Source organism: Lemur catta, chromosome 4, assembly GCF_020740605.2.
Source record: "Lemur catta isolate mLemCat1 chromosome 4, mLemCat1.pri, whole genome shotgun sequence".
In the NCBI taxonomy this organism is placed as follows: Eukaryota; Metazoa; Chordata; class Mammalia; order Primates; family Lemuridae; genus Lemur; species Lemur catta.
In genome coordinates, this window is record NC_059131.1 from 17,268,858 (window position 1) to 17,296,195 (window position 27,338).

Here is a 27,338-nt window from a genome sequence, read left to right on the forward strand (position 1 = left end):
TCCCAGCTGTAAGCAGGGCCAGGAAAGAGATTGTGCAGCTTTCTACTTACTCTCTGTAGTAGAAGGGGGCAGGGGAGATGGCTCTGATGGCTGCAGGGTTACCTGACCATTAGGTGTAGGGACTAACAGTTTCTATACTCTGTGCTTCTGTTTGCTTTTACAAAACAATAAAATTTAGTTTCTTATTTTGAAGATTCTTTTTGTTTTAATTTTGAGGTCAGGACTCTCTTTTGGAATTTAGGCCACCTATTTGCAGTACCAAATTTAAATATGTTGGCTTTAGGTGTGTACTACAGGATCCCGCCAGCACCCCACCCCAGCTGTTAATATTTACTAGTGATTTAGAGTAGTTTAGCTGGATTAGAGCATTTTAAGTATATTTACTGAGCAAAATTTCTGAATATGTACCTTAAATACTTCTTCCTAAACACCCTAGGAGGCAGAGCTCAAGATTGAATCCAGATCTCTTTGAAACCCAAGTGCAAATTCTTACAGTTGTGTCCAGAAATGTGATTGCACAAGTGTAGGATGGGGAGGCCACGCCTTAGAAATGGCATGTGTTGAAATCCAAGTGATTGTAAATGACAGTAAATTTAGCGTGAGTCAACCCTGTGAGCTGGCTTCCAAGAAAATGTCTGAGCTGTCAGGCTGTATTAAGAGAAGCTGTGCTCAGAGTGGGCAGCATCAAAGTCCTGGTCTACCCAGTCCTTATCCCGTCACTCCTGATGTCACACTGTGGAGGGGACACTTGCCAGTTGCAGAACCTTTAGAAGAGGGTGGAATCTTGACAGCAGTTCACAGGAGGAAAAGCGGAAAGAAGTAGGGTATTTGGCAGAGGAAGGGAAGACATGAGGAGGAATGAAATCTTTAAATGTTAAAAGGCAGACTTACAGCTAACGTAGTTAGACTAGTATCTGCACCTGGAAGTTACAAGGCAGGTTTAAACTCAATCTAAGGACAAACTTTCTAGTGGTTAAAGTGACCAAAAAAATGTCTGCCTCATGGAGCAGAAAGTTCTCGAACTAAGGCTCATGGATGACTTGGTACTAAAGCCAAATGATTACCTCTCTCAGAAGGTGGTGGAGTCTCACTGAGTCTAAATTACTTCTGAGGCTTCTTCTAACCCTTTGCAGCTATGGTTTTATATAAAAATGGAATGAAATATTTGGCTTTTATGAATCTTGCAAAGCAGTTTGTATGTAGTGATTTGCTCTAAAGTGTGTCTTTTTTTCCTAAAGGAAATCGCATCTGGAGAACATTATGATCCTGAAGTATGTGATCCTTTTTACATGAAGAAAAAGAACCCAAACTGTGGAAAGGTAGAGTAGGTTTATTCCTTATATTTGTTTATTCTTCGGAGCTCTGGAGTTGGGGAAAACCTAGTCATCTTAGAAGTCTTGTAGTTATTCTCTGTTCATTAAAAAAGTCCACAAAAGCATTTCTCCTGAGTTTTAAAATAGGAACCCAAAGTTCCTATTGGACTCTGAAGGAAATTTACATTGTGAACAAGGCATGCATGTGTGTGATAATTTGTTCCTTCATTCATTCATTCACTCCCATTCAACACACTTAAAGCACAAGAGGGAGAGAGAGATGTGGACAGTGAGTGTGGTGGAGTGTATCACTTGTGTCATATGAGTCAGGGCAGGGATCATGGGACTCAGGAGAGAGCACCTTTCCACTAGAGGTATAGGAGGGATTGTCAGGAAAAGCTGCTCAGAAGAGCTAATAGTTGAGCTTATAATGAGTCTTCAGATTTTTTTTTTTTTTGAGACAGAGTTTCACTCTGTTGCCGTAGCGTCAGCCTAGCTCACAGCAACCTCCAATGCCCGGGCTCAAGAGATCCTTCTGCGTCAGCCTCCCGAGTAGCTGGGACTACAGGTGCGCACCATGACACCTGGCTAATTTTTCTATTTTTAGTAGAGACGGGGTCTTGCTCTCGCTCAGGCTGGTCTCGAACTCCTGAGCTCAAACGATCCTCCTGCCTCGGCCTCCCAGAGTGTTAGGATTACAGGCGTGAGCCACTGTGCTTGGCCAAGTCTTCAAATTTTTAAACTGCTAATATATGAGTTAAAATTGAGAAATGTAGGTTTTGGTTTTTTGTGCCTGTGTAGCAGATATAGCCACCTGATATTATTAATTTTTAAAAATTATGTTTGGGTCTAAAGAGAGAAGTGGTTTATTTTGCTTCTCTCAGAAAACCAAGCCAGATCCTTAATATGAAGATCAAAAGGCTCTTTTGGTTATGAGCAGACTCTCATTGGTGGGAGGCAGCACATGTTATGCTGCCTTGGTTATTCAGTAATTGCTTATCTATTAATAGTGCTTAGGGCCCAGCATTGGGCGACATGCTGTGGGGGAAATTAAGAAGGGGAAAAAATAGTCTCTCGAAGTTTTTTTTTTTTTTTTTTGAGACAGAGTCTCACTCTGTTGCCTGGCCTAGGGTGCCGTGGTGTCAGCCTAGCTCATAGCAACCTCAAACTCTGGGGCTCAAGTGATCCTCCTGCCTCAGCCTCCTGAGTAGCTGGGATTACAGGCATGCACCACCATGACTGGCTAATTTTTCTATTTTTAGTAGAGACGGAGTTTCGCTCTTGCTTAGGCTGGCCTCAAACTGCTGACCTCAAGTGATCCTCCCACTTTGGCTTCCCAGAGTAGCAGGATTACAGGCGTGAGCCACTGCACCGGGCCTAAGTCTTATAATCAGAAGGGGTAGGAAGAAAAAACTTTCTCCATAACCTCTGTACATCCCTTTGACACAAACTCCTACTTCTGGTCACCTGCTGTTCTGTTCTCACAAGTCCTTAAAGACCAGTCAGCTTCCCCAGGAGGTGTTCTTCCTCCAAGGCCGGGTCAGGAACACTGCCTCATGCTCCTAAAGTGTCCTGAGCTGACTCCTCTCATGACTAGATTGCCATTCCATATGACTAGGCTGTTCTAGACCAAGAGATCCTCGAGGACAGGTCCTAATCTGGATGTGGCACGCAGTGGCATCACAAATACTTACTGACTGATGCAATGATACAGTAGAACCCCGAGCAGAAGCATGTCTCTTCCTCCACCCATTCAGCTGTTTAGGCTCTGTGAGGGATCCTCATCTGAGACAGGTGATATTTACCTTTCCACTGCTCTGTGGAGTGACATTATTCATGGATCTTTATTCTTAGCTGCTTTGGTATCCAGTAAGACCATACTTGAATGCTTAGGACAGATTTTTAAAGTTTAATACAAACTATACTTGGGGCCTCTAAGAGTCTCATTTTTCTTGTAGGTTACAGTGTCACCACTTTGTGATCCTCTGTTTCAAAGACAGCAAGAGGTGGATGAAGAGAAGAGAGCTAGTCTTCAGTATGTGACAGGTGCTTTGTGATCACTGGGCTTCGTCTTTTGAGACTGCTAATTGTCAAGTGATTGCCTACTCCAAGAGCAACTGGAATTATCTTTAAGAGTGTTGATTTAGATTTTTTATCTTCTTGTAGGAAAACGATATTCCACAAAAGAACTTAAAGAAATAGAGAAGGCCAGGCTGCCTGCCCGACTACCCCAGTTCAGTTTCACTCTACACAGCGAGATTCCAAGAGAGTGGCATAAAGCCTCCGTGAGACCCAGAAGTAAAACCCCCAGTAAATGCAGGTACAGATGAGCAAGCAAACATTTGTTTAATTTGCAGTTTAGTTTATTTCCTAATGAAGATGTTATAACTAGTCACATTTTTTTTAGTGGTTTATAGTTTTATTGTTACTACTAGCATCACCTTTGTTTTGGGAAATATATGTAAACAGACAGCAAATCCCCTAGCCAGTCCTGTGAAATTGCCACCCAGGTCAAGAAAGGGCTCTCTCCTGATGACAGTATCCTCCCTGCTCCAGAGCCATCTTCACTCTTGTAAATGTTCACTTCCTTATTTTTTCTGTGGTGTTAGCAACTAATATATTAATAGTTTATTTTGCATATTTTTTAATTTCATATAAATGGAAACTTAAAGCATTCTTTTGTGACTGACATTTAAAAAAAATCTTTATCAAGATATAATTTACGTACCATACAATTCATCTGTTGTAAGTGTGTAAGGGTACAATTCCGCGTGTGACTGATTGCTTTTGCTCCCCGTTACACTTTTCAGATGCATTCATGCTGTTGCGTATAGCTCCAGTGTAGTACTTTCTGTTTTCTGTAGTATCTGTTGTGTGACTATGACATCATTTATTTAACCAATCCACTGTTGGTGGACATTTGGGTTGTTTCCATGTTTTGGCTATTATGAACAATCCGTTGCAGGTATTTTGGCTCCCACAAGCCACATTTCGTAGGGTGTATACCTAAGAGTGGAGTTGGCTGGGTCATAGGATAATGGTCAGCTGTTTTCCAGAGAGGCTGTTTCAGCTGACACTCCCGTCAGCATGCATGAGAAATACTGTTGTTTTACGTTCTCCTTGACCTTTGCTATGGTAGACGTTGTCATTTGAGTAGAACTGATGGCTGCACAATTGCCTTTTCCTGATTACCAATGAGACTGGGTTACTCTAATATCTTTATTGGCTGTTGGGTTTCCTCATTTGAGAAGTATCTGTTCAACACTTTCGTCATTTTTTTCAGTTGGGTTGTTTGTCTTTCTTATTGATTTGTAGGTATTCCTTATATAGTTTGACTGTAAACCTTTTTTCACTTATATGTCCTGTAAGTATCTTTTTCTATTTTGGAGATTGCATTTTTATTTTTCTTAATGATGTTTTTGATGGATAGATATTCTTGATTTTAATATGGTCCAGTTTATATTTCTTTTCCTTTATAATTAGTGCTTTTTATACATTATAGTGCATTTTATTTTTTTTTATTTTTTTTATTTTTTGAGACAGAGTCTCACTTTGTTGCCCAGGCTAGAGTGAGTGCCGTGGCGTCAGCCTAGCTCACAGCAACCTCAAACTCCTGGGCTGAAGCGATCCTACTGCCTCAGCCTCCCGAGTAGCTGGGACTACAGGCATGCGCCACCATGCCCAGCTAATTTTTTTTTCCTATATATATTTTTAGTTGGCCAGATAATTTCTTTTCTATTTTTAGTAGAGACGGGGTCTCGCTCTTGCTCAGGCTGGTCTTGAACTCCTGACCTCGAGCGATCCACCCGCCTCGGCCTCCCAGAGGGCTAGGATTACAGGCGTGAGCCACCGCGCCCGGCCCTATAGTGCATTTTATATATCTTATTATATATTAAAATGTCTCTTCCAGAACGTTTATAGCTTTATAGTTTTGCTTTTTAAGTTTAGGTTTATAATCCAATTGGAATTGCTTTTTGTGTAAATTGTGTATGGGGCCCAGTTTTATTTTTTCCTCAGTACTGTTTATTGAAAATATCATCATTTCCCTCCTGCTCTGCATTGCAGCTTTTGATACAAATTAAGTGCCCTTACATGTACTTAATTTCTGGGTTCTCTATTCTGGCCTATTAGCTCACTATAGCTTTTTAATGAGTTTTGATACTTGATAGAACAATTCCTCCTATAAATTTTATAATGAGCTCAAGTTTCATATAGATAGACACATAAATCCAAAAACAAATACTTGAGGTTTTGATTTGAATTGCTTTGAATCTGTACATCACTTTGGGAAGAACTGACATCTTTACAGTTTTGAGTCCTCTGATCCATGCATATGATATAGCTCTCCATTAATTTGAGTCTTATTTTATTTCATGTAAAGGAGTAGTTCATTTTGGGTTGGTTGGTTTGTTTTTGTTTTGTTTTGTTTTTTAAGAGATAGGGTCTTGCTCGTTGCCCAGGCTGGAGTACAGTGGCATAATCATAGCTCACTGCAACCTTAAACTCTTGGGCTCAAGTAATCCTCCTGCCTCAGCCTCCCAAGTTGTTGAGATTACTTACAGGTGTGAGCCACCATGCCCAGCAAGGAGTGGTTCTTAATCAGGACTCATGCTGCCCTGGCATTGTTTGGAGACATTTCTGATTGTCAGGGGAGTGGGGCTTTACAGGCATCTAGTGGTCAGAGGGCAGGGATGCCGTTAAATATCCTACAACAAAGAATTACCCAGCTCCAAATGTCAATAAACACTATGGATGAGAAATCATGTCTAAAGGCCTTGTAGATTTTTGGTTAGATTTATTTCTACTTGTTTATATTTTGTTACTATTATATGTAATTTTATTTTCTAGCTATTTGAAGTCAATGTATAGAAATAAAATGCTTTTGTGTATATATATATATATATATTTTGAGACAGAGTCTCACTCTGTTGCCTGGGCTAGAGTGCTGTGGCGTCAGCCTAGCTCACAGCAACCTCAAGCTCCTGGGCTCAAGCGATCCTCCTACCTCAGCCTCCCGAGTAGCTGGGACTACAGGCATGCACCACCATGCCCGGCTAATTTTTTCTCTATATATATTTTTTAGCTGTCCAAATCATTTCTTTCTATTTTTAGTAGAGAAGGGGTCTCGCTTTTGCTGAGGCTGGTCTCGAACTCCTGACCTCGAGCGATCCTCCCGCCTCGGCCTCCCAGAGTGCTAGGATTACAGGCGTGAGCCACCACACCTGGCCCTGCTTTTGTATATTGATTTTTTATTTGGCAGCCTTGCTGTACTTTACTAATTCTAATATTTTATCTATAGGGTCTTCTGGATTTCCTACATACACAATCAATATTATATGCTAATAATGAGAGTTTTATTTCTTGCTTTCTATTCCTTATACCTTTTCTTTCTTTTCCTTGCCTTATAGTAACAATCAGGATCTCTGGCACAAAGTGGAATTAAAGTGGTGATAGTGGGCTTCCTTGTATCATTCTGAAACTCAGAGAGAAAGCTTTCAGGTTTTACTGTGCTGTACGTTATTTTTAGATCTCCATTAGTAAATTAAGGAAGTTCATCTGTATTCCTAGTTTGCTGTGAGTTATTTTTTAAGATGTCATGAGTAGATTTGGAATTATATTAAGTTTTTCTACAGTTATTGAAATGATTATGATTTTTCTTCCTTTGTTTATGTGGAAAATTACACTGATCTATTTTTTATTAATAAATACTTTATTATAAACATTTCAAAATATATTGAATGGAGAGAATACAGCAGATTCTTATGTACCTATCACCCAGGTTCAACAACCATCAACATTTTGCCATACTTGTTCTCTCTCTCTCTCTCTCTCTTTTTTGTTCTCAACTTCTGGAGAACATTCTAGGCCTCATGTATGTACCTCACAACAAACAAACAAACAACAAAGAAATACCATTTACAGTTTCCTTAAGTGTGCATCTGCTCATGAAGACTCTCTCAGATTCTGTTTGCTTTAAAATGTCTGTATTTCACTTTTATTCTTTTTTTTATAGTTAATAATCTTTATTGTTCACAGCACAATTGAGTGGAAATTGCCTAGAGAGTTCCATGTACCTTCTGTCCCCACACATACACAACCCCCACTATCGACATCCTGTACCACAGTGGTACATTGGTTGTAATCGATGAAACTACATTGACATTATCACCCAAAGTCCATGGTTTACATTAGGGTTCACTCTTGGTGTTGTACATTCTATGGGTTTTGACAAATATACAATGACGTGTATCCACCATTATAATATCATACAGAATAGTTTCACTGCCCTAAAACTCATGTGTGTTCTGCCCATTCATCCCTCCCTCCCTGCCACCTCTGGCAACTACACTGATCTTTTTACTGTCTCCATCGTTTTGCTTTTTATAGGATGTCATATGGTGGGAATCATACAGTATGCAGCCTTTTCAGATTTCACCTTCATTCTGAAAGGATGTTTTCACAGGACTAAGAATGCTAGGTTGGCAGTTATTTTCTTTCAAAATATATCTTGTCTTTTATTCTTTCAATTGAGAAGTCAGCTACTAGGCTTGCTGTTGTTCCTTTGAAGGTAATTTGTCTTTTTCCTCTGGATGCTTTAAAGACTTTCTTGTTGTCTTTGATTTTCTGTAGTTTTATATGATGCTTCTAGATGTGGATTTCTTTATATTTATCCTACTTGGAATTCATGAGTCTTCTTGTATCTGTAGGTTGATATCTTTAATTAGTTTCAGAAAGTTCTCAGTCATTTTCTCTGTTACCTGCCATGTTCTCCTTTCCTCTCTTTTGGGTACTCCAGTTAAACATATTTTAGATTTTCTCACTGTATCCTCTCTGTCTCTTCCCCTTTTTTGTATATTTTCCATCTTTTTTGTCTGTCTATATTTGATTCCAGATATTTTATTATCTCTTTAGCTGTGTCTAATAATATGTTGGTGAAACATCCCTTGAGTTCTTAATTTTAGTTACTTTATTTTACAGTTCTAGAATTTCTGATTGGTGCTTTTTCAAATAGGTTTTGGGGAATGCTGTGTATACTCAGGGGCCTGGAGAGTTTCTGCCCCCATTGGGGAACCAAGTACACTGTTTGACTTACCTATCGGTGGGAGGGAGATGCTGAAAACAAGATTAAAATGTCCAACTGCCAGGCATCAATCAGGCCCCAGGAGAAAAACTCTACCAAAGATACTGGGAGTAGAAAGCAATCAGTCCCTACCCTGGTACTTGACATTGGAATCTGGCATTTGAAATGCTCCCAGAGTGAGAGGAGGAAAGAGCCAGACATTGTCAACTCATTACTGAAGGGACTCTCCCCTCGCTGGAATTGTTTCTACAGCTATCCAATGACTTTAAAATTATCGATTTTTGGGGTAAATTTTCTGGTGTTTTCTACTTACTGCTGCAGCATTTTTAACATGTGTAAACTTCTATATTCCATGCAAAAGTGGAAGTCCTGTTATGCTCCTTTCCTTTTTATCCCCCATCCTGAGTTTTGTTGGAGTAGACAGTGACTTTGTGTCTGTTTCACCTAGTGATTTGGAAGTTTCATGTTCTGTTTCTGGTTTCATAGTTTCTTTATCAATTTCAACAAACATTGTTTTAAACATCAGTAATTATATAACTCCTATTCCCCAAGAAGACAAAGGCTTTATTTTGCTTTGTTTCCTTCATCTCCCCTCTCTGGCTCCTCTGCCTTTGCTGTCACACAGCACCTCACTGGCCTTCCTGCTTCAATCTGGTCTCCTCCCCGCAGTGTTTACAGTGAAGTCCAGGGGCCGTAACATAGCACATAAGGCACTACCTGGTCCCTACCACTCTTTCAGGCTTCATCTTGAAAAATCCCATCTCCCTAAAGAAAAGAAATATTTATTCGCCATAATGTGCTGAAATAAAATAAATAAATATATAAATAAATAAAAACAAAAAAAGAAATATTTATTAACCACAAGTCAGCATGTTTATAATTCCCCGAGCCGCCGGGTTGCCAATGCAGGCAAGAGGGGCAATTGTCAGAGGGAACTAGAACTCGACGTCACCACCTCCCTCCCCTTTCCTCCAGCAAGTTCCTTGAGGTTATCATGGTGTTCCAGGACTCAGCTGGAACATAGTAGAGGATGAATAATGGTTTGTTGGATGAAGAAATGAAGGAAGACAAGAGAAGGCTTATTTCCCTAGATAGCGCTGGGCTTCCCAGGGCAGAACCCTCTGAGAGGGGGCCTCACATGGCTGTTTGATGAAGTAAGAAAAGGACTTTGGCTACATTAGTCAGAGACAATTTGATCGCCAAAAACAGAATCTTTCTCAAATGAAAACAAATGGGGAGAGGGGCTAAAAATGTTAGAACGCACCAGTATATCATGGAAGCCACAGCCAGGAAGAAAACCAGGCTGCTTGAGGGACCAAGAGGCCAGTCCCTACCTTGTGGGAAACATGTGGCTCTCACTGTTGCTTCTCTTTATGAACCTGCTTCATTCTCTTTCTCTGCACACTGGCTTTCACTGCTTTCTTGTGCCTGTGTTGGAAACTGGATGGCCATCCTGCCTTTCTGCTTTGAGCACTCAGGCTGCCTGGAAGCCCCTTTGTCACAATTACAACTGTAGGGATGGAGGTTCTGGACCAGGTGCTTAGCCTGGAGAGGGGTCCCAGGAGTCACCGCCTCCCTGAGGGTTGTGCCAGCAGGGGTGTGGGTGGGGCAGATGGATTGAGGGACAGCCACTAGTGATGTGTAGTCAGTCTTTCCTTTTCATAAAGTGAGTATTAAGATCATTAATTTCCCAAAATTATTGAACGGTACAGTTCAGTTTGTGCCGAGTGGGAATAATGTTTTCAACTTTTCTTTGCAGTCCTGAAAAGCTCATCTGTGCGGAAAAGAACCAAAAGAGAAAAGAGAAAGAGAGAAAGACTACTGACCTAAGTCAGGCTGCTTTTGAGAGGCAGTTCCACTCCTCAAAGCTGAGTCCGGACAAAGGGGATGGAAAGAAGGTGTGGTGGGCAGAGGCCTGGGGGCAGGGCTGGGGCACACAGCTTTACAACGCCCAGAGACCCACTGGTGCTAGCCTCTGAGCCACTGCCACAGCGCTCCCCCTGCACCCTCTCAGATGGGCTCAGAGGGCAGAGGCGGCGGTGGCCTGAGAAGGGAGTGAGCAGGAGGGGGCAGGAGAAACCTCGGGTCGTCCTGGCTCAGTGCTGCTGCTCTGATGGGCCCTGGGCAGGGAAACTTTGCATGAGAAACTCAGAAAAGTGGTGCATATGGGACCTGTATGCCACTTTCAGGGGACAGATCATGCCCTGCCAAGGCGTGGCTCCCAAGGTTGCCCCATAGAACTCACCCTGGAAAGAGAAGAGACCACAAATGAGCTTTGCACTGGGGACTGTATGTGGGCCAGGCCTGAAGGTAGCATGTGTCACTTCCTCTGATGTTCCATGGGCTAGGACCCAGTCACACGTCTGTCCCTAACTGTAGGGCACGGGGGTGCAGGGGAGAGTATTCTCCGGCTGGTCTGAACATGATGGCAGGGGAGCATTTTGTGGACAGCCCGTCGTCTCTGCCACACCATACCCAGGTTAGCCCTATGTGGACTTCAAAGATCTGCAAAGCCTCTGACAGTTGCAGAAAACAGAGAGAGGTGAGGCAGGAGTGTTGTCTGGGAACCCGCCTGAAAGGGGTGTCTGTGCCTGGCAGGAGGCCAAGGGTGGGGTGGGGCCAGCAGGGTCCTCCCAGCCCCTCATCCCAACACCGCACTTAGCCCTTCTCTTCTGTCAATAGGTTTTAGGAACCGGGCAGCAGAGACCCCGCTCCTGGGCACCCGGGGACAGCCGACGAAGATGGGGGCCCCAGCCTGTGGAAAGAAGAGCAATGACAGCAGAGGTTCTGGGGAGGCACCTGGCCTCCCTGCAGAGGGCGGCTGAGCAAGGCCACAGTTTGTAATAACGCTTGGTTTACTTGAGTTTGCAGTGTCTGTGTAACATTTGGATACTGCAAATGTGTTTTCTCTCCCCAGAGTGGAAATAAATTGCAAGACATACCCACATAACAGTTACTGTTTATTGCCCTCCTGCTGTGAGCCAGAACTGTGTAAGGGATTTTGTATTCACTGAAAAGTTTTAATAGCAAAATAGTATTATCCTCTTCCAATGCCGGTGCTCAGAGAGGCTCCGTGACCGGCTCGAGGGCCCTGTTCTGTCATGGGTCGGTCCCTCTGGTGTCAAGACACACGTTCATCCCCCCAGGGCACGCTTTCTCGTCACTCACAGACTCTAACGACAGTCGTATGGGTCCAGATTTGGGTCTCCTTTCAGAGGGTGGCGTTATGGAGAGCAGAGTCCCTGGAGGACTTGCTGGGGACTTAGAGACTTCCAGATGCTTGAGGTGCTCGTCTCAGTCTTTTCTGGGGGACCTGAGGACACTCAGGGTGCAGCCCCCCTCACGCCCTCCACAAAATAAGCTCACGTTTCAGCTGGGAGAGAGCTTGACTTCTCAAGGGGCAGGTCTGCGCTCCTAGGTTGAAGTGGGTGGCAGCGTTGCTGGGCCACTGACTTCGGTATCCTCCACGGTTCATAGAAGTTGTCTGGCTCCATCCCATCCTGCTGGCTTCTCTGACCTGAAGCTGACCTATCTAGAGGTGGAGGAATGGCACCAGCCACAGTTCATCCTGGTGAGGACTGCAGTCCCCTCAGTCCTGGGAGCACGAGGATTGTTCTGTGGCGAAGGTTCCCAGTAAGCCCAGAGCTGGTTTTGAACCTGCCTCATCCGTCAGCCCAGGCTTTCCCCGTAAGCAAGCGGGTGTCCCCAACCTTGGACGGCCAGCAGTTGGCTCTGCTCAGCGAGGCAGACTTTCCCTTAAGCAAGTGGTATGTTCAGTTGTTTTGGTTTCGTAAGTTGAGTGGTGTCTCTTATTTCTTTTATGTCTATGTTTTAACCAATCAGTGCCCACCCAGGATCAATATCTGGAATGAGTCATGGGTTTTTAAAATTTGAATTTACTGATTCTGTTTTCTATCCCTTCTTTGCCCAGGGATTATATTTAAACAGAAACAGGAGCTATGGTGGTGGCCTGAGTACTTGGGACATTTGAATCCTTCCCGGGTCTCCCAGCTGTCTGGAGACCTGCTTTCTTAGAAATCAGGGCTCCTGCAGACCGAGTGATCCCTTCAAAGGACAGATCTTTGCCCAGTCTTACTCAGTAATCCAGGGACTTAGTGTGTAAGACCTTATTTTATCAGTATTCAAAACAAATTTTGACCGGGTGCAGTGGCTCACGCCTGTAATCCTAGCACTCTGGGAGGCCGAGGCAGGGAGACTGTTTGAGCTCAGTTCGAGACTAGCCTGAGCAAGAGCGAGACCCCGTCTCTACTAAAAATAGAAAGAAATTATATGGACAGCTAAAAATATATATATAGAAAAAATTATCTGGGCATGGTGGCACATGCCTATAGTCCCAGCTACTCGGGAGGCTGAGGCAGGAGGATTGCTTGAGCCCAGGAGTTTGAGGTTGCTGTGAGCTAGGCTGATGCCACGGCACTCTAGCCTGGGCAACAGAGTGAGACTCTTGTCTCAAAAAAAAAACAATAAAACAAAAAACAAATTTTATATTTCAAAACTCAGAAGCCAAAAAGCAGCTCAGACAGGTATAGATGTGGCTTTGACAGGACAGGGGATGGGGGAAAGACAGGGCCTCTGGGGCTAAAGGACATGTGGGATGTCACTGGACCCTTGTGCATTTCTTTACTTATAAGTTACCCCTGAGGTTTCTACTCCACAGGGTCAGGTGTAGCTCCTCGGAGACCATCCCTTCTAGCTATTCAAGAAACCAAGCCTTGGGAGCATGAGGCAGATCCACCAAGTCCCAGAGCAGCTGGTGGCAGAGTCAAGATGAGCCCCCAAGTCTCCCAACCCCCTCCCACCCCATCCTACCCCATCTGACCCCCATCCCACACTGTCTTTGCTTTTTCCCACTATACAGGAAAGGAAATTTGGTTTTGTTAAAAGCAACCTCTGAAGTTACCTTTTAAGAGCCTTTCATGTAGAAAGTAGATCAATCAAGCTTTGAAAGAAGTTACGTTCATAAACTTACATTTTTATTCTCTTTCTGTACATATTGGCAATGATAAAGCTTAAAGATGCATGTCCTATGAAATATGCGAAACAAGGAATTTACATAAATAATTTATACTTCAGAAACTTAAAAGTTGAAAAATATTTTCCACATTATTAGAGTTCACAGTATTTAAAGTAAATCAAGCTTTCTCCCTTATATTTTAAACTATATTGTCTTAGCAGAGAATGATAAAATCTAACCAGGAAAAATATGATCAAGTTTCTGTTTTTGTTCAGTGCACAAGTAGGCGCTACTTCAGCATCAGGCTGCGCAAGCCCTGAGCCTGCAGCATTTCACCCCAACCCTCCCCTCCTGAGTGGCTGTGACCTGGCAGAGGTCACATGGCATGGAATGGTCACAGTGTCACCAAACCACTCCACAGTGGACACATTCAACCAAGTGGTAACGTCTGGTGGTCTGATGCCTCATTTCCACATAATACTTTTTATAGCCCTGAAAATGGAAACCTTGGCATCTAAACACAGCTGAACATGTTAACACTAATACAAGGCACTGTGCTATAGGTTTTGGTTTATTACAGGGAAGATGATGTTTGCATAGACCGCTAGCAATTTAGTGTGCAATAAAATAGAGGTGCCAGTGCGGGAAGCCATATGACGCTCCCTCAGCCTGGGAGGCGCGGTCTCTCACTCTCCAGCCTCAGCCTTGGGGGCAGGTCCCCTGGTGCCTCATCCCAGATGCCCTACAGGACAGTCTTCTGCTCAAAGAGCTGCAGGTCAAAGCGGACCCAGACCTCCCCGGTGGGGACCTCGTGCAGCAGCAGTCGGCGGGTCACAGGGCCTTTGCTTTCCTGTTCTGTTCGAATTTTTGCCACTGGGACTTCAGTACGACCCAGGAAATCTGGTGAATAAACATCAAATGAGAGCCAGAAGTCTTTCTTCTTCATAAAATTGTTAAAAAGTACAGCAGGAAGAGTGTCTGAAATAGGATTCATAAAACTTTCAAATACCAAATAAGAGGGATTTTTCTAGATATGACTTTTAAGTTCAATTATAACTTTAATTAGAACTAAATTTTAGTCAAACGAACTTCTTTTGGTTTATGGATCTTTGATACTGTGAATGGATACATGTAGAATGACAACAGATTTGTGTGAGAGAAGCTGCCGAGTTGGAATTCAAACCTCTCTGGTCTGAGAACGTTCTATCCATTCAGTATGCACCAGGAACATGGTGTTGACATCATGTGTGTGGGTAGTGACTGGGGTCAAAGACCTGAAACATTCCTAAGGCCCCCTTGCCCCCGGCCCCTGAGGAAGGGCACCCACTTGCATCCAAAGTGAGCTGACCCAGGCCTGTGTCATTTCCCTGAGGTGTCACTGGGTAGATACACAGCTGAGCACCCTGGATCCAGGCTCCAGGATCTAGAAAACCGGGAAAACCTCCAGGTCTCCTAGCGGAGTTACACTTACCATCTGGTGAAAACTGGTCTCTGTCAAACATGGTGAGACATAGCACATCTTGGTAAAGATCCTTAATAAAAAACTGGCAGTTAAAATTCCACTTGGGATTTAACGTGTCCTGGATGGTTCTGGTGGTGTAGCTCTGGGAGCCCATGCTGATTTCACAGTACGGATTGCTCTTTCCTGAACAAAACAAACCACAGACACACGTGGCGCATGTAGGTAAAATGAAGTGACTAACAGGGCTGTTCTTGAGCAGAAGCAGGATCCCAAATGATCCTCACTACAGACCATGCTAACAGGAGCCACTGCCCGGGGGACCACGTTCACCTGTGGTCTAGTAACACTGTCTCTGTGCCTCCAACACTGGCAGCAGCAGAAACCTGGGGAGTGACTGAGCTCCAACGCCAGGACTGCTCCCCGCAGAGCAAAACTGCCCTGTGCTTTCTTGATGCAGAAGCACTCAGGAAGGCAGGCGTTCGTACTTATGGGGAAACACAGTGACAATATTGGCGCAATAACTAGCTTATCATCATTTTGGTGGCACTAGACATAGAGACTTTTAAAAAGCATCTGAGGCTGGGTGCGGTGATTCATGCCTGCCAAGTCCCAGCTACTTGGGAGGCTGAGGCAGGAGAACTGCTTGAGCCCAGGAGTACAAGATTAACTGTGATCACATCACTGTACTCCAGCCTGGGTTACAGAGTGAGATCCTGTCTCTAAAATAAATAAATAAAATAAACAAAAAGCATCTCATCATTCAGTTTTCAGCAGAGTCATCAGCAAAGAGTGAGGCAGTTACCATGTCTGGTGAATAAAAGCAGCATTTACCATTTGGTTTACAGGCTTTTAATTCTGTAGCTTCGATGACATGTACCATCAGGCGCCCGATGCCGGAAGTCTTTTGAGAGCGGGCTGCAAGAGAGGGAGACAAGTCACGTTAATCTCTTTTCTGAGCATGCAGATGGCACAGCGATGACGGTAAGCTGTGGGCTCTCACGACCTGAACTTCTAAGAAACTGTAACACTGCACTGGGCCCAACAGCCTGGCCTGGCTGCTCTGTGCCTCTCCCTGGGCTGTTGCCTGCTCTCCCTGCCCATCAGCATCCCACTGGTCCTTTGAGACCCAGGGCCAATCTCTCCTCCCCCTCCCAGAGCCCTTCCCTCCTCTGTGCGTCCATTACGCTTCACTCATGAGCATCCCCCAGCCTGCTGGCTCTGAAATCCTAGCTACTGTCTGTCTCCTCTGCCAGAGAGGAGCTATTGTAGAGCATGGGCTGTTTTATTCACCCTCACATTAGCCCCTCAACTGCCTAGCAAATAGTATATTAATAAAATAATAATGCAGGGTATTTGTTCAGCATTTAATAGCAGCTAACATTTATTGGATACTTACTTTGTGTTAAGCATGTGCTAAACCTTTTCATAAATTATATTATTTAAACTGCAGAGTTACCTTATAAGGTAGCTCCCCATTTTACAAATGAGAAAAACTGAGGCTTAGAAAGGACTATAATGTGCTCAACTCAGAGGTGTTAAATGGGAAGGTCCAAATTTAAACATGAGATACCAAAGTCTAAACTATTCACCATTATTCCAATTATATGTAAATATTTTAGCTTAGAACTCAGTGTTACTTAAGGCCTTATTCTCTTTAAGGAGGGACTCAAAATGCTTTTATATGGAGAGAAACAAGTCAGTGGACTCGCATTATCTTGGTAAACATGACGTTTAGTTAAGCAGGCTTTGCATTCAAGGGTTCAAAAACTAACCAAGGCTGGGCGCAGTGGCTCACACCTGTAATCCTAGCACTCTGGGAGGCCGAGGCGGGTGGATCGCTCGAGGTCAGGAGTTCAAGACCAGCCTGAGCAAGAGTGAGACCCCGTCTCTACTAAAAATAGAAAGAGATTATCTGGCCAAGTAAAAAATATATATAGAAAAAATTAGCCGGGGATGGTGGCGCATGCCTGTAGTCCCAGCTACTCGGGAGGCTGAGGCAGTAGGATTGCTTGAGCCCAGAAGTTTGAGGTTGCTGTGAGCTAGGCTGACGCCATGGCACTCACTCTAGCCCTGGCAACAGAGTGAGATTCTGTCTCAAAAAAAAACAAAAAACAAAAACAAAAAAAACAAAACTAACCAAGACAATGCTTGGTGAGCTAATGATTTTTCAAAGTCAGGGCAAGTATGACCTCCTCTGTGGGAAGAGGCCCAGCCCTCACTTGTGCCCACAGCTTCACTGAGACCCTGCACTCAGTCCCCCTGAAGGCAGGGGCTGGGCCTTGTTCATCTCTGAAGGCCCCGTCAAACCTAGCACAGAGCCTGGCACAAAGTAAGTAATCGATAAATGTCTAAAGAGTTGAACACACAAATGACACATGACGACACAGATATCGATGGGAAGCAAAACTCATAGAGAAAAACTTTGATTTATGTCTTTAGCCAACTAAGAGATCATTATATACTTTGCAAAATGATTCAATCATTGATTTTTTAATAGCAAGTTTTAAAGTACCATTAAAATAACATTCAATTAGCAAAAGCCGAGTTACACATACCTTTCAGGAGCATTTAACAAAATAAGGGAAACCTGAATAAAAAAACATAAAGAGTTGCACCCACAGCAGCGGGGACCTAAGTGAGAGGCCTGGATGGGAAGGAAAGCTGCGGGGAGGGGCTGGGCAGGGCTGGCGGCAGAGATGAGAGTGGCTCAGGGCACAAGCCTCACGGTGTGAGGTGCTGCAGAAGGGCCTGGGTGCAGCTGGAGGCTGGGGAAGGATGTGGGAGCCGCCACAGTTCCGGGCAGAGGGCCACGGCGGGGCGGGGCGGGGAAAGCTTTACAAAGACCACTGCAGCTCCACTGAGCAGGTGAATGATCTGTCCCATGAACTGAAGGGACACAATCAAGGCATAAAACATGGAGCCCCATTGCGGCCAAGTCACGTGTGGGCCCTGCACGGGTACAGAGCTGCCTTCGGGGAGCTTATGCTCATTAAGGGAGAAAAGCGGGGGCTTTGGGGACTCAAGCAGAAGCAACAGAGGACTACAGTCCAGAGTACAATCACAGACCCGGGGACAGCGGGGGCTCCGGACAGAAGTTGCGCTGGTTAGGGTGTTGGGGACAGCTGTGGAGGGGCAGTGTTGGACTCGAGCCTTGGAGAACGGGAAGAACCGCGCTGGGGTGGAGCACCCAGGGGGAGGGCGGCACGGACACGGCCTGGCAGGGCAGCACGGCTGTCGGTTGGCAGCGGCACGGGCTGGGCACGGAAGGCAGTGGGAAATGGGCTGGGCACGAGTCTTACTCGGGATGGGCCCTGAGTTTGGGTAGGAAATTTGCCCTTAATTTGGGAGGCAAGAGGGAAGATAGTTAAACAAGGAGAGGTATACTAAGAGCAGCTCTGAAAAAAGAATACTCCAGAAATGAAGAGGAGGGGCGGCAGAGAGGAAAGGGAGCATGTGCTACAGCCTGCGTGGGAGAGGGAGGGTCGGTGGCACTGGGCGAGGACAGGACCAGGCAGATGAGAAGGATGGTGGAGGAGAGGGCGCAGTACCCTGATAAGCCTTCTCTCGTTTCTTCTTTTCGGTGTCGATGTACTGCTCAGATGCTGCCTTGATCTTCTGGACCCAGGCCGTCCTGCGGGAGAAGCAGAGGCAGCCGTTGGCGGCTTCCCACACACCTCCCGGGCTCCGGAGCCCCAAAGCTCAGCACCAGCCCTTTCTCTTTCGCTAACCTCGGCTTTAACAAGTTCCCAATCACAGAGCTAACCTTAGTTCAACCCAAAGACTCGTTTGCTAAAAGAGGATCGAGCTGAGAATTTCTCACAGTTCTTGACAGCTGACAAAACACCAGGCACTTGCAAGGTGCTGGGGACCCAGAGAAGGAAGATGCAATTAACCACCTCGGTGACAGTTCAGCAGGAGGGCCTCTACTGTACAAGAAACTGTGGGCACAGAGGAGGGGCAGCTCCCCTGGGACTGCCATCACCAAGGTGCTTTTGGAGCCACAGCTGGAGGAAGCATGGCTGCCAGGAGGGGAGGAAGGCACTTCCCTCGCGGGAGGGCGGCGGTCGGTGGGTGGAAGGAGGGGTGAGCTGCCACGGGCACACTGTTGCCTGAGGGGAGCCCCTGAAGGGATTTCAGTAGGGCCTGAAGTGTTAGCTATGCCACGTGGGAAGGACACGAGGAGCCGGTATGCGGAGAGGCTGGAAGCAGGGAACCGTGTTAGGAGGTGGCTGCGGTGACAAGCCCCACTGTGGGACTGGAGCGAGGGGATGTGTTAAGAGGCTGAGGATACAGAACGAGGAGGGCTTGAGCACGGATGGAGGTGGGTTTGGCACAGGGAGCTATGCAGGCTTTGTCCCAGAGTCCAAGGCAGGTCACACGTGGTCAGGACTGACCTCTCGTTAATGTTCTCTGTTCGGAGGGTGTAGACCCGATCAATGTGGGAAATGTGGAAGACAGGCTCATCGCTGGAAGGGTCTGTGGGCAGTTTCACCAAGACTTCATTCAGGAAAATGGGCTGAAAGAATTAGGGCCAAAACACAGGCTGTGAGAGGGGCCAGAACGCTCCACCCGCCTGTCCAGAGAGAGTTCTGTCTGTTCTGAACAGCTTTGTTGAGAAGCAGAAAGTGGTCTAGCGTCTAATGTCTTTTACACAGAAAAAATGGAACAGCCTCCATTTTGTGAAAGTAAACATCGAGGTGCATTCGGTGTGGTGGAACCAGGAACCGGAGCCCGAGTGCTTTGACTGCGGGGGCAGCGGCTGTCCTCTGCCCACCAACACCAACACCAACACCAACCAAGCTTCAGGTTCGGTTTACAGGGAGACCTGATGCTGAGTGTGGACAGCAGTGGGACCAGGCGCCATGTCTGCCAGGAGGAAGCCAGAATCCAAGGCTGGCATCTGGCTGCCGGCCACACCAGGCGCCTTCCCTCGGGAGGTGGCAAAGGAAGCGAGAGCCACCTGGACACAGGGGACGTGTCCGGTGAGCACAGCTCGGGCTCAGCGGGAAGGAGGTCCTTAAGGTAAAGGCAGAACCTCGTCAGGCCTCTGAGGCCGCTGCCAGGCACACGACACTCACCATTTTATACATTTTGAATTGAGCATTGGACTTAGAGCTGAAAAGTTTCTCAGAGCCGGAGGAAACAGCAAACTGCTTGACCATGTAGGTGAGAAGCAGGAAGTCATTGAAGAGGAATCCGTGTAGTTCCTTATTGCTCTTGGTCTTGTATAATTTCCCACTGTGCAAAAGCTTCCGGGGCCCCAGGCAATTGGTGAGGGAGTTGAAAATAAGTTGCTTAAAGAGAAAGAAAATGTCACTTTTTAAGTCCCAGCACAAACCAACCCAGCGTCCCTGAGAAGGCAGTACCCTGGGCCTGAGGGTACTGTGGTAGAATCTTCTAGATGGGAATGTGACTATTATACAATGACTCACCTTTACACAAAAGATCCACACATTTATTACTCTTCAAAGTGGCCCAGTGAAAACTGTGACTTATACCCACGGAATGCTGATTCTACCAGCAGAATTCAAAGAACTCAAAGCCAAAAATAAAGTCTGTCTTTACAGAAAGGAAGCTGACAACCCGAGAGGCGTCTGGGTAGGGGCGGCACGGTGAGTGCGCGCGGGCTGAACTGGGTGCAGACTGTCCACACCAGGGGAGGCTTGAAGCCGGTTCCCCACCCAGAACCCCCGACGGCACCCAGTTAACAGCGTGGGCCTCACCTCCGCGAGACCTTCGCACTGGACGTGCGCCTGAATCCACTCCAGCCGGTCTGAATTTTCCTTCTCCCGAACTCCCTCGTTAACTTGCGAGCAAAGCTCCTCCGCCCGCTCGAGGGCCAGCTTCAGGGAGGAATGGTCCACGTGGTGCTCCGGGGTGTTCTCCAGAATCTGGAAAAGAGCGGCCGCCTCGTGTGGGACGTGCCGCGCTCCCCTCGCCTCCCGCCAGTCCGGGCGCCCGTCTGTCCAGGGCTCACTGACGGTCCGCGCGCGCCTGGCGCGGTGCCCGGCCTGGCAACGCCACGGCGGACAAGGCAGTGGTTTCTGCCCTGGAGAAGCTCACGGTGCACGAGTTCTTGTGGGGACAGGGACAGGTAACTCAGTCACAACACGGTGTGACAAGTGCTACATGGATCAACTTCTCTGGCACTTGTGGGTCTCTGGCTGCTCTCAGACTGGGTTCCGGCGACAGGCCGTCTGTCAGAGGGTGCCTCCCCACTGCCCCCACTGTTAAGCCATGTAGCTTCAGGGTGAGCCCTCCAATACAAACTGGCTGCAACCTTGACAAGTGTTAACTTGCTGAAAGCAATGGTTCATAACATTTTTAGGGTCACTGATCCTTTTGAAAAATCTGAGGAAAGCAATGACTCCCCTGCCACAGGAAAAATACAATAAAATCACGTCGTCAGCATGTGGAAAAAACGCATTCAGTTTATTCTGAAGTGATTTCAAATTACTTGTGCTACAAATGTAAATGAATAGAGGCCAGAATACAACTTTGTGTGGTCCCTCCAGAAACCACAGCCATCCCACACGACTCCTGTCTGGACTCTTTCACTCCAGGTGGATGGACGGGTCCACAGTCCTTTGTTTACAATTGTAACTTGCCAAAAAGTCTGAAAGCCTAAAGTTTTTATTCGGTACTCATTTGGTGGCAAAACATTGCCTGAACAGAAGAGATGTATTTACTTATTCTACTTACAGTGATTATTCATGTATTTCACTGTAGGAATATTAGTGTGTTTGGTTATAAGTGCTTCCCCAGGCTTAGATGGGGTGTAAAATAATACGTGATATTTAAATTACATTCTCAATTCTGAGACACATCTGGCCCAAAATATTTCAGTGAAGGGACTGTGGACCTGTATTAAGAGGCCAGTCTGGTATAGGCATCTGTAATGTGAGGTCTATGTTGAGTTCACATAGCTTAGAGTCCAAAAATCAAGGAATAATCAATAAAAGCAACAGTCACATTATTTCTGTTTTTCTTTGTAAATTATTATGTATCAATGATTATTTGTGGAATAATCCTTCACAAAGTCTGCCTTCTCCTTATAAGGCTTATTGGCTTAAGAGGCCCACATTGCTTATATCTAAAATAAAGATGGATGGAATTTTAGAAGAAATGTGGAGTCAGCAAGTTGAAGCAGGATACAGCAAGGGGATGATAATGACCTCTGTTTAGGACATGCTGTGTTAGAGGCTCCTGGGGCATCTAGGTAACACTGTTCAGTTGGTAGATGAATTCAGACATTAGAAGACAGATTGGAGCCCAAGGTTATGCAGTGGACTCTGCCCTATCTCTGGGCTCAAGATGGCTCCACAACTGGAGACCCAGAGGTGACTCTGCCTTGCCTGGACAAACACACTTACGACTCTGAGGTGCTGGGGGAGTTTCTGGAAGGGGATGATCGGTTACCCTAGTGACAAGATGCCTCCCTTATTGGCCCATTTCAAGGATTCAGCCCTTTGGATTGTATGTGTGTGTTCCTGTGCACGCACGCACACACACACACACACACGAGCACACACAGGTGCCTGGCCCATTGGCAGTGGGAGCACTTCCATAGCGACGCACCACGTGCAGGGGTGGCTGGCACACTCAGAGGCTCCCTGAGTATCTGGCCTCTGTGACCCTCAGCGGGTCCTGCTTCTAGGGAGCTTCCGACCTCCCCAGCCTGAACACTCACGCTTCTGATGAGCAGAGGGTAGCGGGTGATCCTCTGCATGGGCTTCAGCAGGAAGCTGGACAGGGGCATCCCTTTACACCGAGGGTCAGACGCCAGCTTCTGCAAAACAATTGAGACGCCTGAGAGGAAATCATAGCCCCAACTAAAACAAAGGAAGCATTGGCCATACTCCTGCCTTTGACCACCTCATAGATTTCAAATTTCTTTTAATAACTCAGGATCCAAAATGATGCATACCAGGTTAACAGCAGGAATAGCTCACCTCCTGTGCCAAGCCCCGCGGGTGCTTCCCAGTTCCTTCTCCCATGCTGTTCGCAGCCTGTGCTCTCAACTTCCTCTTTTGCTTCTAGAACCTGTCCTGGCTGTCTTCTCAGCCCACTGGCCTTCCAGGTCCTCTCCACGTCCTTCTCCTCTACCTACTTTCAACTGAGGAGCTTCCCAAGATTCCCGGCAGCTGAGTCCCAGCTTCTGTAACCCAGACCGTCTCTGGAGTGCCACACTTGCGTTACACTCCTCCCTACCTGGATGTCCCAAAGGCATCTCAATCTCAACATACCCCCAAATGCAGTCCTCATCTTCCCTTGTAAAAGCCATCTTTTCTACCTCCCTCTCTGTCTGAGCTGGTGGCACCATTCTGCACCCACCTATCCAGCCCTCCCCCCATATCCAGGAGTGTCACTGACTCTCGACTCTGGCGTCTGAGCAGCTGATCCCCCCACCTCTGCGTGCCCATCATCTCTGCTTGATTAATGACAATCACTGCCACCCATCAGACACCTACTGTGTGCCAGGTAACAGACATGAGAGCCTTTACTGCTACTGTCCCCTGCCCTTTCTTCTCACCTCCGAAGGCTCAGGTCCTGCTTCCTTGCCCAGGCTTGCCCCTGGGACGCCCTCCCTCCTTCCCGTGACCCTCCCTGGCTGCCCTCAGCACACACCTCCGCATGGGGCGGTAGAGGGAGAGGCATCACGTTTCAGGTGTCTCTGTCCCACATCTGACTACTGACGCCAGAGGGCCAAGGACCACATCTTATTTGCTTCTAGTACTAGTACAGTACCTGAACAGAGTAGCCAGTACTCTAGGATGATCATTTTTAATGACTTAAAAATACATTTACTACTATTTATCTAATCATCTCCTCATTACTACATATTTAAATTGCCCCTCCTTTTGTTTCTATTTTTTTCCTATGATCTGTAAGTTTTTATAATACAGAATAATCTACTGCTTTATAGTTGGAAAGAATTCACCACTAAATCCATCAGGTGAACCCAGCTCCTCTTTGGGGCAAGTTGCTCAATTTTCTTCTTGGTTAACAGTATCTTAAGAATAAGATTTTCTATTCTTATTGAGCCATTTTCAAATTTTAATAGAAAATTATAAATGTTATTAATGTTTTAACATTTATCAGCATGTATTTTTGAATTATATACCCTTTAATTTAAGAGGTATCTTTATATCCATTCTATTACTTGTTTTTTTCTCTTTTTCTATTAGATTTATTGGAGTTATATATATTTTTATTTTTAGACACCTGCTCAGTGTGAATATCAGACTTATATTTTATTAATTCTTTTCAACATACCAGTTCTTGGATACATCATAATTTGTGCTTTTATCTTTATTACTTCCTCCATTTTCCTTTTAGAATTTTAATTCTGGCCTAACATCTTATTTTTATTCTTAGTTATTTTTCCATTCTTTTTTGGTAATGAAAATATTAAAATTATGCATTCTCCCTCAAAGTATGGCAGTGGCTGTGTAATAGATTCCAACATGCAGTATTTCACAAACCAGAAAAAAAAACAAAAAGAAATGCATAAAAAGTAAGAAAACAGATTTTACTTTCATTTCCCTCACGATTTTAACGTGTGTAATAATTGTTTCTATTACTGAACATCAGTGAAAATGACGTCTCAAAATGTGGCATTCTATTATAAGAACCAGCTGTATGAAGCTCACTGCTGCATCACTAGAAGGAGGTGGCCGATTCATCACACCAAACGCAGTATTCTCTTTCTGAGTACAATTCTAGCTTTACTTCTCCTGTTTAATTGATGACTATGGCATTATGGAACCAATCCTTTCCTCCTCTTCTCATAGGTTTCTGGAAGTTCTGATGCCATCTGTGCACACTACTGGTATACGTATAGGATCCTTTATGCACTTTCTGTAAAATCCTAATATCCTGGTATCATCTTTGTCTCCTACTCTCATTTCTTTTCGTTCCAGTTTATATTTTAAATTTTATTCTGTTGCATTTTACACATGTAAGTAGGCTATTTTATACTCTTCTTGGAATAAGATGGATATTAAATAAATGCAATTTATGAAATTAAGAAAGTGACATTCTGGTTGTTTCTTTGGGAGTATGAAGTAGCATAAGTAAGTATGCTTAAAAAAACACTTTGCTATAAGATGGGAAAAATATGGTCCCGGTGCCAAGAAAAATCAGTGCTACATGAAAGACAACACCAAGCAATCAGAAATTCCTTGCTGTATCTGTGTTTCCTCTGGAAACTGATGGGGATGCCCTTCTCCACTGCTGAGATTCCCTGCTGGCCCCTCACTCTGCTGCCTCCAGGCTCAGGGCGGGGCTGGCCTGCCTGCTATCCCAGCAAAGAAACCTGCAAGGCCCAGAATGGAGTTACCTTTAAAAATTCTTTGAAGTCTGTGTCTTCATCTGTCTTCTGCTGTAACAGGGCTGCTCCATTCAGCTGACAGCTGCAGAACCGGATGTACGCCTGCATGTGGGACAGCTCAGCCGCCAGGATGTCCCCGATCATCTGCACAGGCATCTTCTCACCCCCAGTCTTCTTCCGCACCCGCAAGGCCCTAAAAACGACACTCTCACTTTCTGTTTCTAAGCAAATATCCTTGGTAACTGAAGGATGAATACCATGGGATACCAATGGTAACAATAACCAGTGAGTTACCTAAGAACCTCTGGCGCTGGGAGGGAAAGATCAGGAGGAAGGGGAGGCAGCTTGGTCCAAAAGCTCTGCTGGCCAAGCCAACCTGGGTGAAATGGCAGCAAAGACAAAGAAAATGAAGTCTATACACTTGGATGTTTCTAGGCCTTTAGAATTGTTGTGGTTTCACCTTAGCTTCTCAGCAAAGTTTCTTCAGAAAAATTCTAACTTGTTCTTGGTTGAACCAATAAGAAGGAAATTTCCAGTCTGTAAGAGAAAAATGGGGGGCAGGAGCCCCAGAGGCCAGGTGTGCAGGTGCAGAGGCATCGCCTCTGAGGAGAGCTGCCAGCCTGAGGCAGGCAGAGATGCACAAGAGCTGGGACTGCCGACCCTTCTCCTGGGAGTCTGTCCTCACACGCATGAAGGATGGAGAATCACCCCAAGGAATGGGACTCACATGGGGACTCAGGAGGCTGCCAAAAGGGGCAGTTATATCCAGGCCATGGACTGCAGCTCTCTCCTGACTCTAACTACCCTACTGACAGAGTCAAGGATATCTTACATGATGGAATCATGCATTAATATACTGTTTGTTTAATGATTTAATTTTGTCTTTGTTATATTTCTTTACTTGCTTCAATAATTCTGTATTTTACAGTTATAGGGCAATTCATAAAATTACAATAAAATAGAAGGCCTGACGGAGCAGAAAACAGCCGAAGCTCCTTATGCGTGACAGTGTCGTTGCGGGGCTGTGGGGGTAGCCAGCTGCAATGACAGGTAGTGCTCATGACTTACTTCAGCAGCTTTGTGTTAGACATGATGAGCTCCTTCCAGTTAACAAAGATCAAGGCCATTTCTCCTTCAGTGAGGAAGCCTGACTCCGCCATCCGTTTCTGAAACACCTAAATTCAAAACAGAACAAGTTCGCTTAAGCGTGAGTACACAGCCTGTGTGGTCTACATCAAACAGTGTCTTCATACACTGACACTAAAAAGATGATGGCATTTCTGTACAAGCATGTGTATGACTGTGCAATTTAATATTGCAGACTTTCCCTACTTTGTGCTATCTGGGTTCCTATCCAGGATGATTCTAAGGACTGAATCTAGTAACGTCATTAAGAGGACATTCTCATACCTATCTCATAAGGATGTCATGAAGGTTAAATAAGGCCCTGGTCATGAAGCACCTACACACTGTGAGAGTTTGCAAAACTGAGGAAACACGACAGTTGTTAGGTCGAGCATCTTAGAGTTCTGCAGAGCAGTTTGTGAGAAGTTCAACTAGAGAACCAGAGTAACGACTTGGCTCCCCCTAAGGCCGATCCCAAGTGCATTTCAGAAGTTGGCTGACTGAAGGGGAAATAATAATACTGGATCTGACCAGCAGCAGGGCTGATCCTGGCAGGGGGTTAATGAAAAAGAAGGGCTTTCTTCTGGGCCACCTGTTCTGGCCAGGGAAGTATGGATATAAACACACCCAATTCACTGAGCACTTATGGAGAGGCCAAGGGGCCAGACTAAGTTCTGGGAATGCAGGAGAAGGATGTGCAGCTCCTGCTCTCAAGGAGCTCAGAGACTTGAGGGAAGATGGACATTATCGGCGGAGAAGCGCAATATAGTGCACATGTGAGAGGAACAAGTGTTCTGTGCCTGCCCGGCCATTCTTGGCATTTAGGCCTGCAGTTACGGTGGAGAACGACCCAGGGCACGACTTGCTGGGGAACAGATGCAGAGCAGCCTCTGCTCCACTCCGCTCTCACGGTCACGGCCAGGTACGCGTTGCACCTGCTGGGCCTGTGTAGGGAACACCTGTTCTCTTCAGGTGGTTTGTTAATTTAACTGGTCTCACCTGAGGGCCTTCATGCATCTGGGAACTAAAAGCCATGGAAACAAAAGTAT

The 27,338-nt window shown here is 45.6% G+C and overlaps 2 protein-coding genes across 15 annotated transcripts in view; one reads left to right on the top strand and one right to left on the bottom strand.

Annotated features, from left to right (window-relative positions):
- The window catches only part of FAM228B (family with sequence similarity 228 member B), a 64,798-nt gene extending 53,457 nt beyond the window's left edge, over positions 1–11,341 (top strand). For 5 of the 9 annotated variants that reach the window (XM_045549144.1, XM_045549139.1, XM_045549138.1 and 2 more), the window contains 6 exons: positions 1,239–1,319; positions 3,272–3,359; positions 3,480–3,633; positions 10,154–10,292; positions 10,874–10,936; positions 11,077–11,341. In XM_045549144.1, coding sequence (XP_045405100.1) covers positions 1,239–1,319; positions 3,272–3,359; positions 3,480–3,633; positions 10,154–10,292; positions 10,874–10,936; positions 11,077–11,238 — 687 coding nt within the window. In that variant the 3' untranslated portion in view covers positions 11,239–11,341. Of the gene's footprint in view, positions 1–1,238; positions 1,322–3,271; positions 3,360–3,479; positions 3,634–10,153; positions 10,293–10,873; positions 10,937–11,076 lie in introns of those variants that run through there. The other 4 variants (XM_045549140.1, XM_045549143.1, XM_045549145.1 and 1 more) reach the window with 4 other exon arrangements.
- Positions 11,342–13,373: 2,032 nt separating this feature from the next.
- Positions 13,374–27,338, bottom strand: part of ITSN2 (intersectin 2) — a 139,248-nt gene continuing 125,283 nt past the window's right edge. For all 6 annotated transcript variants that reach the window (XM_045549160.1, XM_045549159.1, XM_045549157.1 and 3 more), the window contains 10 exons: positions 26,233–26,339; positions 25,174–25,357; positions 22,522–22,620; positions 20,555–20,722; positions 19,910–20,125; positions 19,226–19,347; positions 18,380–18,462; positions 15,663–15,746; positions 14,841–15,014; positions 13,374–14,269 (listed from right to left, as the gene is read on the bottom strand). In XM_045549160.1, the coding sequence (XP_045405116.1) occupies positions 14,112–14,269; positions 14,841–15,014; positions 15,663–15,746; positions 18,380–18,462; positions 19,226–19,347; positions 19,910–20,125; positions 20,555–20,722; positions 22,522–22,620; positions 25,174–25,357; positions 26,233–26,339 (1,395 nt within the window). In that variant the 3' untranslated portion in view covers positions 13,374–14,111. The remainder of the gene's footprint in view (positions 14,270–14,840; positions 15,015–15,662; positions 15,747–18,379; positions 18,463–19,225; positions 19,348–19,909; positions 20,126–20,554; positions 20,723–22,521; positions 22,621–25,173; positions 25,358–26,232; positions 26,340–27,338) is intronic.